The sequence below is a fragment of the Nymphaea colorata genome, chromosome 12 (assembly GCF_008831285.2).
Source record: "Nymphaea colorata isolate Beijing-Zhang1983 chromosome 12, ASM883128v2, whole genome shotgun sequence".
NCBI classification, from domain to species: Eukaryota; Viridiplantae; Streptophyta; class Magnoliopsida; order Nymphaeales; family Nymphaeaceae; genus Nymphaea; species Nymphaea colorata.
Window position 1 is genome coordinate 16,578,467 of NC_045149.1, and position 13,600 is coordinate 16,592,066.

Consider the following 13,600-nt stretch of genomic DNA (forward strand, 5'->3'; position numbering starts at 1 on the left):
ATAATAATAATAATAATTTTTGCTGTCATAAAATAACAATAAGTAGAAGAAAAAGAAATTTCTTATCTTTTTCCCTACCTTACGTTCACAAAAGGATTTGCATTAATTTGAGAAACAAAAAAAGTTAGTTATAATTTCTTTTTCAATACTATAAACTATGTATTTATCCTTTTCAAATGACATATGGATTTGATAAAGTGGAAAAGCAGAAAAGCGTAATTTGGTTATTGAGAAAATGTATTTAGTGTTTTTGCCTTCTTGTTTCCATAACATAACATAATTTTAGTTTAATGTATAAGTAAAATTAAACGCGAAAAGAGAAATATACCTTAAAACGAACTAAAGAGTATTTATTACCAATATTTTCAGGCGCACTCTCTCCCTCTCAATGTGCGCGTGTAACAAAAACAAAGAAAAAATATTGAGGGCAACACGAAGGCCGTTTGGTCGTGACTGGTGAAATGTCGGCAGGGAAACAAAATCCCCACCTCTCTCTCTCTCTCGCTGTAGGCTTCTTTTCAGTTTTCCTCTTTAGAAGCCACTTCTAATCTAGGTAAACCCATCTGGTTGATTTTTTTCTGTTCGTTCCAATTCGATTTTTTTCCTTGGTTGTTCTTTTTCTCGGAAATATTTCATCTATGATGTGTAACAGCGTTCGTGCCTCCCCTCTTCGAACAAGTAATTTTTTTGTTTTTTGTTTTTTGAATTTATTCTCGTTGCTCGTTTTCGTTTGTTTAGGGTTTGAATTGCGACTCATCGGTTTTGGGTACCTTTTCTCTATATATTTGGTTCTGCAGGTCCTCGTGGGTGACGAAAGTTTAGGTCAGAACCGTGGTTTTGAGATCTGGATCTGCATTTTTGATGGATTTGTGATGCGGGCTTTGGAGATTCGTGATTTTCCTTCTTTCTGATGCGCTGGATGAGGATGGTGGTCCGAGATTTGTCCGTCGTATTTGCTCGTGTCCTTTGATTGGGGTTTTTAGGTGCAACTGCTCTCGCTTGATGGGATCGAGGACGACTAAGGTCTTGGTTGCTGTTAATTTTGTTAGTCAGGGCAGATTCCAGTGAGGACCATTCGAATTATCGTTCGTGAGGAATTTGGGTGTTTCGATCTGAGAGTTTGAGGCTTTCTTTCTGTTTTCTGTTCCATCAATGGCGACTTCTCCATTTCTTATGGAGGATCAGACGGATGAGGATTTCTTTGACAAGCTTGTGGATGACGAGTTCCGGATCGATGGTTCTTCTGCAGCTGAGTTACACGAGGGTAATGATTCCGATGGGATCAACGATGTGCCCCCTGTTGACACTTCTATAGCGAACCTTTCCTTGAGTGAACCGGAGAACCGTGCAGAAGTTCAGGGGCACGAGGCTGTTGTAGAAAAACCTGGCGTCAGTAGCTCGACCGAATTCAAAACAGAGAGACTAAATCAGGTTGCAGAAGAGAGTAGTTCCGATGTGCTTGCTGAGTCCGAGGAGCCTGTCATACCAGCAGAGTTGGTTGCACATGGTGCCGGCGCCGATGCCCATCTCAGCAATTCAGAGTCAGATTTTCCGTCTGTTGAGGGTTCTAAACAGACTCGGACAAGCGTGAAGGAGGTGCAGTGGAGTAGTTTTCATACAGATATGGGGGATAATGATTTTGGTGGTTTTGGTTCTCACTCAGATTTCTTTGCTGAATTGGATGAAAATACATCTAGACAGACGGGAGAGGAGCATGGCACCACATTCCTATCAACATCTTTGCAATCTCAATCGCAAAATCAAGCTGGTTTTGTTCAAGGGAGAACACAACAAACTGATGCAATCAGTGCTGGCCTGCGGTCATCTGCATCTTCCGTCTTTGATACTTCTTCTGTTCTCGATCCCCAGAAGGAGGTCGTTGCGAAGGACTCAAATGGTTGGGCTGCAAACATCGAATCAGAAGCTCATGCTCACAGCACAGAGGATGCCACATCATACGAGCAGCTTCAATATAGTCCTGAGTATTGGGAAAGCCTCTACCCTGGATGGAGGTATGACCACAATACAGGGGAATGGCACCAGATAGATGGTTATAATGCTGCTGCTTCTAGCTCCAATGCTACTGTTGCAAGTGCCATGGAGATTTCTCAAGAAAATGGGCTTCCAGGAGCTTCTGTGAGTAATGTATTGACAGATCACGGGTCAGAAATTTCTCATTTGCAGCAAAATTCACAGCCTGTTGTGGAAACTGTGGGCGATGAGTGGAAGACTTTGAGTGCTTCTAGCTGGAATGAAACTTCTCATGATAATTTTGGATACCCTTCTCACATGTATTTTCATCCTGATTATCCAGGTTGGTACTATGACTGCAACACTCAAACGTGGCATCAACTGGATGCACAAGTCAATCAGTCTGGGCAGATGGTTGGTAGTAACTTTGAGCAAACATACAGCCAGCAAAGTCAGAACGATGCTGATTCTTCTGCCCCCTTGGAACATAGTACTTCTACGATTCCATCTAATAAACCAGGCCAGGTAGAAGAACACTTCAAACAAGAACAAGCAAGTGATTGGCACCCGACTGTCAGCAGCTATGTTCATAACGACCAAGCACTGGGTTCTCACCAGCAAGTGTATTCCCAGTGGGGTTCTGTTGGCGATGCTCCTGAGTACATTTCTGCTTATAACCAAACCAATGGACAGACATTTTCTCAGGGGAATATGAATCAATCAGCAAGGAATATGAGATATCACATGGATCGACAGATCAGTCATGAGACACCAGAAGCTGTCTCCACTTACTGGCAAGCAACTAATAGCTATGAAAGTGAGATTGGTGGATCAAGGAGCCAAAACTTTTCCTTTCCTGGCAGAACGTATGGTTTTGATCAGTCCAGTGTTATGCAGGGCAAGCAGAGCGACTACGGCTATAGCTCTTACAGGGATCAGCAACCATCAAATTATCTCCAGGCAGGAGACTTCTCTCACTCATCTGTATCTCGTGGTTCTGCTGTGGAGAGAACATCGGCTGGCCGTCCTCTGCATGCTTTAGTAACATTTGGATTTGGTGGTAGAATTGTCGTCATGAAAGTAAATGATCCTTTCAGCAGAAATTCAGCACTTGAGAACCAGGTGACTTGCTTTCTCTTTTTCACTTTTTGCTCTTATTCTATGGCTTGGAGGACTCTTTCTTAAGTTACATATTTCAGTTTTCCCTTTTCTAAGTTGATTCATAAGTTTGCTTGACTTATTCTGTTTAACTGTCATTTCATGTGAAGGATCCAGCAGGTGGCATGATTTCACTCCATAATATGATGGAGATTGTGAAAGATAAATCTGGTGATGAAAGCTATAAAAGCAGTGCATGCGATTATTTTCATACTTTATGTCAGCAATCTTTCCCTGGCCCACTTGTTGGCGGAAATGTTGCTAACAAGGATGTTCTTAAATGGGTTGATGAAAGAATTGCCACTTGTGAATCTTCTAATGTTGACTATAGAAGGGGGGAGTCATTGCGCTTGCTATTCTCATTGCTAAAAATTTCCTGTCAGCATTATGGAAAACTGCGTTCTCCTTTTGGTGTTGAAGCAACATTGCAGGTATTGTAAACTTCAAGATCTTGACTTTTAGTTATATTCTGTCGACAATTAAATCAATTTGAAATAATTAATGATTTGAGACTGCAAATAAGTTGGAAGTAACACGTATTATTTCATAATTCATTATTTACACTTTATGTAGTGTTAATCACAATTTGTTGGTTAGGCTGTATTGTTCAGTCTAGGTAACTTTTTGCAAGTTATTGAAATTATCCTAGTTGTGATTAATCTTCATTGTTCATGGACTCATTGAGTTCTGTTGAAATATGCATTTGTGCTATGATTTTAAGGGTTGATCATTTATACAGTAGAAGTAAAAAAAAGGTACGTTCTTCTAACCCCTTCTGATAAGAGGGACTGTTTGGACAGTACAATAGCAGATAATAGTCAGTAAGGGAAAGTAAACAAGTCATAGTTGGAGGCTTGGAGCAGTTGAAAATAATGATGGGACTTGAGGGAGAACCATAGAGAGATTGGAAAGGGCAGACTGCAGATTGAAATAAAAAGAAAAACAATGATTTCCAAGTAATATTATGAGGATCAAAGTTTAGTCTACCTTTATCGAGGTGCCCAGATATTGCAGTGTGTCAGTGTGTGTGTGTGTGTGTGTGAGAGAGAGAGAGAGAGAGAGAGATCATGGGACAAATTTGACAATGAGTGCCTTCACATTTTCTGTTGTATAAATTGCAGCATCTCGTCCAAATGCCTGAAGTATTTCCCTTCTCGTATCACCATATGAGGCACATGCCTCACCTGTGTGGCTGTGAGTCCAATTTCAATAGGTAAAGTGTGATTCAGCCTTATGCCTTGAGGCGTTTAAAGGGTGAAAGCGCCTTGACGCATATGCTTCATGCCTCAAAGCATACACCTCTAATAACACTGACGGAGATGGCTATTTTTTATGAACTTTTTCCAACAAGAGCATGTGGTTGAGAAAGAAAGCCTAATTTTTGCTGTATGTTGCTCTAAATAGCAATGGAAGTGGATGAGTAGATCAATTTCAAAAAATACCAGTTGGATGAATGCATTGTTCTTATTTTTTAGCTTATCTTGACTGCTATGATTTTTGCATTGCCAGTGATCAATCCATTGGCATATGCACATAAATTTGGTTCTAATCTGGCAAAAATTACACAATTTTAGATGTACCATTTTATGCTGCGTCAATGAAATCCGATCCACCCTTGTGCTTGTGCCTTGTTTTGGTTGCTTGAAGTGCCATCCTTTGAAAATCATAATTGGGACAAATTTGGTTCTTGAATGGAGAAAATATCTTCAGTGAGATTAAAATGTCAAAGTGCCTGTCAATTTGTCGTTTCTCAAATCTTGACTCTGCTTTTTGTTTGCTTGTAAGTTAGCCATTTATTTTTCTGATCAGTAACACTTTTTGCTTCTCCTCAGCAAAGCTCCTTTTGCTATAACACTTCAAAAAATTTATTTGTAGAACATACAAATACAAAACCAGGTTCAATTTGATGTTTCAGATTTTTGTTTTTTGACAGGAAAATGATGGACCTGAATCTGCCGTAACTAAGCTTTTTGCATCCGCTAGAAGGAATGGTACACAGTTAACTGAGTATGGTGCTTGTACACGATGTCTGCAAGCTGTGCCTTCCGAAGTACAGATGCGGGTAAGAGGAAAATAGTAGCCTCTAGTTATGTAACTGTTGCTATTTAAAACCAAAATGCTTAGGCCATTTCCTTTTTTGTAGTCTACTGCGATTGAAATGCAGAAACTTCTTGTTTCTGGTCGTCGATTAGAAGCTCTTCGATGTGCACAAGAAGGTCAATTATGGGGTCCTGCTCTGGTTCTTGCTGGGACGCTTGGTGAGAAGGTTCGTCAGCATCCTGTCTAGGTCTCTAATATAATTTTTTTACATCAAAATTATTCATTTAATTTTTTCTCAGTTCATTTCCTGTGAAGAATAGTTGGCAAACCCACTGAATTGGCGCGGGAATCACTTGAGTTGACCCGGATCCCCAATGGACTGGGTCGTGAGTCAGGCACTAACCAAGTTCTCTATCATCTGAGTCGGATAAACTGGTTTTAGATCACCCTATTCTTGACCATTTCGTAGTTGTGTTCGTAAACTATTTGATTGTACTTACTTAAGAATTACTTGTTATTCTATGGGTATATTCCAATTTTTTATCATTTTGTAGTAAACCGAGTTGCCCAGTCAACTTTCTGACCCATGACCCAGTGGTCAACTTATCCGAGTCCAATTCACAGGATTGCCGACTATGTCATACAGTCATGCATTATGATAAATGATCATGTATCCTTCCTGAAACTGATGCTGATTTTCTCTTTGATGGGAGCAGTTTTATGTAGACACTGTAAAGCAAATGGCACATCACCAGTTTATGTTTGGGTCGCCTTTGCGAACACTTTGTTTGCTTATAGCTGGACAACTGGCCGATGTATTTTCTTCTGAAAGCACAATAAGTCCTAGACAATCTGGGGCACTTGGTGTTTATCAGGCTCCAGCTCAGGTGAGTTTATATGCAATTCCTTGGGACACATTTGTTGATGGAAGTTTGAATAACATGTTGTCCTATACTAAAGTGGAGAACTCTTGATGTTCCAGTTCTGTGGTTCATGAGCTTTTGTGTGTGTGTGTGTTTCTCTTCCATTCTTCAGCAATAGTGCATTGAATTTTTGGTAATAGCAGCTAGTTGTCTGGTGGTTCTTGAATTCCCTGATAAGTTCTTTCTTCCATGAAGCTGGTATTTCTTGAGGTTCTAAGTTCTTTCTATAGTTCCTAAGGAAAGAAACAGATGATACTGTAACTGCTTACCTAAATGGATTTTTTTTTTCTATTGTGTAAAGACTTCTGCAAGTAGCGTGCTTGATGATTGGGAAGAGAATTTGGCTATTGTAATTGCAAATAGAACGAAGGATGATGAGCTTATGATCATTCATCTTGGTGATTGCCTTTGGAGGGAGACAGGCGAGGTCTGAGTCTTTTATTAATTTGTTTCTGTCATGTAATTTGTGCTTACTATTGTATACAGATTTAAGAAATGACTGACTTACAGGTTTCTGCTGCTCATGCCTGCTACTTGATCGCTGAGACAAACTTTGAGGCATTTTCAGACACTACTAGGCTGTGCCTAGTTGGTGCAGATCACTGGAACTCACCACGGACATATGCTAGTCCCAATGCTATTCAGGTCCGTTATTGTCTTTTTGCATTGGAATACCATCTCCTGTATGTACAACTAAGTAGTTAGCTATTTCATTGATATATCAAGTTTGTTAGCTCTGTTTTATATCATTTTGGCTTTATGTCCCGTCTGACAAGGACCTTTCTCATTTGTCTAAATCATTCTAATGAGGAGCTTTCCTGGTAGTCCATGACTATCAGGGGGTTTGCACTTTAGGACAAGGGGATAAGGGATTGTCAACATGCACTTCCTGCATTAGTACGTGCATAACATTCAAAGCAACTGGGTAGCTTCCTTTGTCATCAAGGAAATTCGTCTATTTGAGAAATATTACCATATTTGGATTTTCTGATTGCTGAAAATTTTGTCAATCGATAGTGTGAATGTACATTATATATGTGGTATATTTCAAGTAAACTGAGATAGGAACTGGAACTGTTTATTTTATTTTCCTTTTCTATCTTATTTATCCATTCTTTTTGCACCAAAGATCTTTACCATTTTCGAAGGAACTGGAGCTACATCTCGTGTTTTCATGCCTTTTTGATTTTGAGACCTTGAGAAATGGACAAATTCCTGTTATTAGGCACATATATAAGATTTGGCACCACAAAAAGTATAATGGTAACCCCACCTAACCTATAGTAATAAAAATACATGTCCTACTAAGACTTGTAACTTGCTATTCTCTTGAATAGCAGGCCCTGACTCACCCTCCTAGGAAAGATTGATTTATTCAGATCAACATGAGGGTCTAACTACATTGCATTGCCAGAATCTACGCAGACTGATTTTTTAAGGCCATCAGCCTTGAAGTTCCTAAATAATGACAGGATAAAAATCAGTCTTCCATAACCTTTCTTTAGCCTTTGGTACTTTCGAAACTCAGTTCCTTAATTATGGGAGGGACACTTTAAAAGGATGTCATATTTTCTATAACGAGTCAATGTTTCCGTATAAAACAAAACTTATTTCATTAAAATGCCGTAATTTGTATAGGAACAGTTTCATAGTTGATTATTTTTATATTAGCTTGGAGAAGTAACCTTAAATGGCATTATATTTTTCAGTGTTTGTTAAAATTGTGAAACTGGCAATTCTAAAGAAACTTCTTCTGTATTTCCTATTGATTTATTGCTTCCACTTGCATGCGCACTGGTCTTTGTGTTTCTTGGCTCTTCTTGTCTGGGTGAACGGTTGAGTTTCAGTTTGGGACTACATTCCAGGACCAAGAGGTTGGAAAGGCCGAGCTTGTGGCAACATTCAGTTTTTACCTGCTAGTTAGCTGCTTTTCATTTCACATCCTTTATGTTTTTATGTTTTTCTTCCACAAGATCTTTCCTTTCTTATCTTTGTGCTGATAATAATGTAGGCCTAAGGATAGGAAGGGCCTTCTAGTCACTTGCTTGAAATTGAGTCATTAGAAAGCAAGTCCGGACAGTTTCTGGCTTATTCAATTGCTGTGAATTTCCTGAGAACTGATGAGTATAAGAAACGTGGCGGTTGTGCCATTATACTTTGGAGTATTCATAATGATTTTTTTTTACTGAACGATTATTCTTGGAGAATGTTTGATGTATATGTCTGGAGTAATATGTGTTTTGCTAATTTCAGTGTGTATAAAATGGATCATGTTCAAGGCAATTCTACTCTTGAAAAGCGACAATACATGCTTTGTTGATACATTTTTTCTTTCTTATCAATGCTTAATGCTTATACAAGGGGGTTGGGTTGTTTCCAGTAGTATCTAGTTAAGATACCCTGCCCAATGTTGTAAAAAGCATATAGTAAGCCCCAATAGAAACGTTGTAACGTAAAGTATCATATGTGTATCATAAAAAATATATTTTTTAATTCAAAAAATTGAAAAATAGAAAAAGTTCAGAAAAATAAAAAAATAAAAAATGTGTTCTTTTTTTTATGAAAAAACATGTTATACACTATGTCACATAGGTGCGGGTATAGGTACGGGTGCGGGTACGGGTACGGACCATTTTTAAAAAACTTAGGTACGGGGGTACGGCCATACACACACATGCACATACATATATATGTCAAAAAATTTCAAACAGAATAACATATTCGCACATATATATCAAAAAAGTACAAACAAAATAACATATTCATAAATCATAATCCAAAACTTACCATTTTTTATTCTCATTCTCCTCAGTCGCAAATTTACTGCTCAATTGAGGCCAAAGAAAATCACGCGTGTACAGAAGCATAAGCACAAACAAAGGAACAACATTAACTTTTACATAACAAGATAAAGGAGCTAGCGAAGCAAAAAACAAATCCCAACACTACTAAAGCAAGAATGAAGAAAAAAGAGGGAAGTGGGACATTAAAATGAGGGTTTCGAAAATTTTAACGTTAAAATGGTTTAAAAAGTGAAAATGTAAAAATCATTAACATTAAAATCAGACAAATTTGGGCTCAGTCAACTTTGACCGAGTCTAAAAAAGGTCAAAAATGACATTGGGCCATACACATGCCGTACCCAGGGCCGTACCCGTACCCGTGTCGTACCTGTACCATACGGGTACTCCTCCTTAGGAGGAGTACCCGTGTGACAGAGGTTATACATAGTGACATGCTTATTATAGATATGAAGTTACTTCACACACATTAATAAGTCATAATATCATATACTAACACAACATGATCTAAGACATTAAGAATCATAATTTATAAGATGAGCTACAGAATAACTAATAAGTCATAAGGTCCATAACTCATCAAAAAACAAGTTCTGCATACATTATACATCACATCACAAGACGAAATTGTTCAATTTTAATGCGAATAACAAATGAAAACAGCTTCATTCATAAGCTTTATCATCTCCATTCTCATTTTCTCTTTTGTAGAAGATATAAACCCACTTTCTCTAAACAAGAATCAGTCACCCATGCACACATCTACCCTCAACTTGACGATTTCATGGTGAAACTGATATTGCGTTTCAAAATTGTCACAACCTCCTCCTCCTGCAACTGTTAGGTTTGTGCAGAAATGAAGAGGGAGGCAAGTTTTAAAAATTATTTTGAAAATGGCAGTTCTAGCCCCCTATTTTTCCAAAACTGACATGTATCTTACAAAATGATACAGGTGTCACGATATATGCTATACACATACGGTACACCACCTGTTTGCCAAACAGGTGGTGTATCGTATCGTAACTTTACAAAACGATGATGTCGTATGATACGACCATGTATTGTACAATACGTACAACACTAGCCCTGCCTATGCGAGGGATATGTCTCATATCTGCATCAGTATGGTATTCATGCATCTAGAACTTTATTTCTCCATATGGCCAATGATTGCAAGCGCCTATATTTTACATCCATGCTATTACATTGTTTCTTGCCTTGTTATGCTCGGTGCATGAAAGTTCCTTAGACATATAATTGACCAATAGCTTCAGCAACTCATATCAATATCAATTTAGTGTGTGTGTGTGTGTGTGTGTGTTTGTGTGTTTTTAACCACCCATCTTAATTGTCCTTTTTTAACTATTCCAACAGAGGACAGAGTTGTATGAATATGCGAAGGTTCTGGGCAACTCTCAGTTTGTCTTGCAACCATTCCAACCATATAAAGTTGTGTATGCACACATGCTGGCTGAGGTGGGAAAGGTCTCAGAATCTTTGAGGTCAGTTACCTACTGTCACTAAGCTTCTTATTTAGTTATTTTTTGTCTTTTCTGTTCTCTTAATTAACATCATTTAAATAGGTATTGTCAAGCTATACTCAAGGTATTGAAGAATGCTGGTCGTGCGTCTGAGGTTGAATCATGGAAGCTTATGACATCTTCCTTAGAGGAGCGGCTTCGCACACATCAGCAGGTATGTCTTCCTTCTGATGGTTACCCCATCTTTAGTGATTATGATAATCTTTTTTTGTACGTTTAGCATTGTCAAACTCCAGCATGTGCCTTCCCTTTTTTGCAGCCTTCATTTGCATGTTTTGTATCTTATGCTTATTTATTTTTCATGTTTTAGGGGGGATATGCCTCAAATTTGGCTCCTGCTAAGTTGATGGGAAAGGTTCTAACCAGCATTGATCGATCTATTCACCGCATTATTGGTGCCCCACTGCCACCACTGCCTCCAGCAGGCCAAACTAATGCCCATAATGTTGACACTGATGACCAGCCTGGAGTTGCCAAGTTGTCAACTGGACCGCCCAGGACAAGTGTTGCAACGCTGATGCCATCAGCATCAATGGAGCCTATTAGTGAATGGGCGGGTGATAACAGTAGAGTGTCAAAGCACACAAGAAGTATTTCTGAGCCAGATTTTGGAAGAAGCCCAAGACAGGTGATGCAAATGTTCAAGACTACTTTTGTTATATATATGCAAGCAGTGAATTATGTGGTTGACGTGATTCAGGGACGGAGGCATATGTACCCCATGTATTTTATTTATATTTGAGATATCCTTTGAAAGGTTTAAGAATATAGGCAGGCCCTTTCCCCTAAAATTTGTAAGCCACCACCCCCCGCCCCCCTCCAAATCTTTTTCACTCTGCCATTGACGTGATCATAATAATTAGATTTTTCCTTTCAATGTTGTATATATGTGCCTCTTTTTTTAAACTTAGATTGACTAGTCCAGACTAGTATCAACTAGGTCTTCTTCTTGGGGACTTCACTGACCTGAGGCTGTCTTCCAATTTGATAACTAAGGCTGTATTTAACATGATGTTAGATGCCCATCTTTATCATATGCAGTTTGTATTTGCCCTTTTGTGTTGATTATTTTTCGTTGAATTTATATAGGGTCAGAATGCAGAAGTATCCCCATCCGATGCACAAGGCAAAGCATCAAACTCTGCTGGTGCGACTCGTTTTGGCCGCTTTGGTTCACAGCTTCTGCAGAAGGCTGTGGGCTTCGTCTCAAGATCTCGTCAGGTAATTATCATTGTATTAACCTGCTATCCACTGCTACACATTTACCGATCATTTTTCTACATGCACCATTGTGCCTTCATAGGCTAAGCTAGGAGAGAAGAACAAATTCTATTATGACGAGAAGCTCAAGAGATGGGTGGAAGAAGGTGTTGATCCACAAGCTGAGGCTGCTGAACTGGCACCACCCCCAACTTCTGCTGCATTTCAGACCGCTGCACTTCAGGCTGATTCATCAAGTCACAGCATGAACAGCACCGTTGCAAGTCAAAACGCTTTGCCTAATGGTGTACTAGAAGCCAAAAGCACCTTTTCCTCTGACTACAATTCTGGCATTCCACCAATTCCACCTACCACAAACCAGTTCTCAGCACGTGGGCGGCTTGGTGTTCGCTCTAGGTACAAGCCTTGAATTGATGTTGAAAAAAAACTTGGCACTTGGTTTCCATGTTGAGCTTGGGTTTTACAAGTCTAGGTCAATTTGTGCAACGTGGTGAACTTGAGTTAGCTGGGCTGGAATTTAAACGACTAGGTCTGGTTTTTCAGGTATGTGGACACATTCAACAAGGGTGGAGGGGCAGCTCCTCCCAGCACCTTTCAGACACCTGCTCTTCCTTCTGCAAAGCCTGGTGGTACGGCAGCCAAATTTTTTATCCCCACTCCCACATCAGCTGAAGTTAATCTGGATCAGGCTGCAGAAGCGGCTGCAATTGAAACCAGCCCAGGACCTGCTTCTAATGATATTCCTGTATCATCGTTGTCATCATCATCTCCACCACCACCACCACCATCTGGTATGTCGTCAGCATCATCGTCCATGCACAGATTTCCAAGCATGGATAACATCACCCCGGTTAGCAGGGGAAAGGGGGGCCTAGCAAATGGATCGGCCTTTCTATCTTCTCGTTCTCGTGCTGCTTCATGGAGTGGTGGTTTTCTAGAAAGTACTAAATTTGATGATACAAGACCACTGTCCGAGACATTGGCCAGTCCATCCTTGCTCGCAGGATCTCCTCCTGGCCACTTTGTGCCGGTCCCCAGCCGAATGAGCATGTCACCAAATGCCAGCAGTTTTGGGGATGACCTACAGGAAGTTGAGCTCTGATGAATGCTTGCTTGATACAACTCATTGTTTTCTTCAGCAGGCATGCGAAAGCGCTTGGCGCAGAAGGGGTTTTCGATCTTCCGCAGAAAGCAAGGTGAAACATCTTATCGTCTATTAGCTGGTTTTCATTTTCTGTGGCTCTGGTGTTTTGCCCTGCATGTAGTGCCTTCTGCCTGCTTCTCTCTCTCTCGCTGTGGGAGAACCTCATTAGCGAGAAAACCTTGGTCGGTGGCTTTCTTTAATCGGATCAGATAGGGACCGACCTTTGTACAGCCAATTTGTTGATTTATTGGAGACTGAAATTGGAAAGATGTTTTTAAGGTCAGGGAGTTTCTACCCGCAAGAAGGGTAACATAGGAAATTGAGAATTGGAAATTTTGTAATCTCTCATATATCTTCCACTCGGCATGTACGGTGGTCGATTGAGCAGTGGCATAATGATCGGCATAATGATCTGAAGTACCTGTTTTTGGAAGTTGGTGACATTGACAGATGCATCTATAAGAACCACAATTTTATTATATGAATTACGTGCATTCGGGGTTGCGAAATGATCACACATGTTTTAATCTTTTACTTGATCCAGTTTTAAATCCTACTTGCTTTCCAATCCGATTCTACACCGGTCCAGGAGAAACGCCTGATGTGTACCAGACGCATACATGGAAGAAAACAAGTTGCAACATTGTCTAAAAAGGTTGACTACATTTTTAACGCGGTGTGTTCCAAAAGCAAATTAAGTACAATGCCATTTGAATTGTCAAGTTCCCTTGAGCATTTGAATCCAAGAGTGTGTGACCCGAATCAGGAGACGATGAATTAAATTCAAGAAAGACATCTGAA

General features: G+C 39.7%; 1 protein-coding gene across 2 annotated transcripts; it reads left to right on the top strand.

The window, feature by feature from the left end:
• The first annotated feature begins 386 nt into the window (after positions 1-386).
• Positions 387-13,284, top strand: LOC116266439 (protein transport protein SEC16A homolog). Of its 2 annotated transcripts, none has more exons than XM_031647663.2 (14): positions 387-553; positions 798-3,093; positions 3,240-3,560; positions 5,063-5,191; positions 5,273-5,395; positions 5,886-6,056; positions 6,394-6,519; positions 6,603-6,737; positions 10,268-10,395; positions 10,477-10,588; positions 10,745-11,062; positions 11,524-11,655; positions 11,738-12,051; positions 12,199-13,284. In XM_031647663.2, the coding sequence occupies exons 2-14, from the start codon at positions 1,153-1,155 to the stop codon at positions 12,755-12,757; spliced, it is 4,509 nt and encodes a 1,502-aa protein (XP_031503523.1). In that variant the 5' UTR covers positions 387-553; positions 798-1,152; the 3' UTR covers positions 12,758-13,284. The 2 variants fall into 2 exon arrangements, with proteins under 2 accessions (XP_031503523.1, XP_031503524.1); XM_031647664.2 differs by having other exon boundaries at positions 539-678.
• The last annotated feature ends 316 nt before the right edge of the window (positions 13,285-13,600 follow it).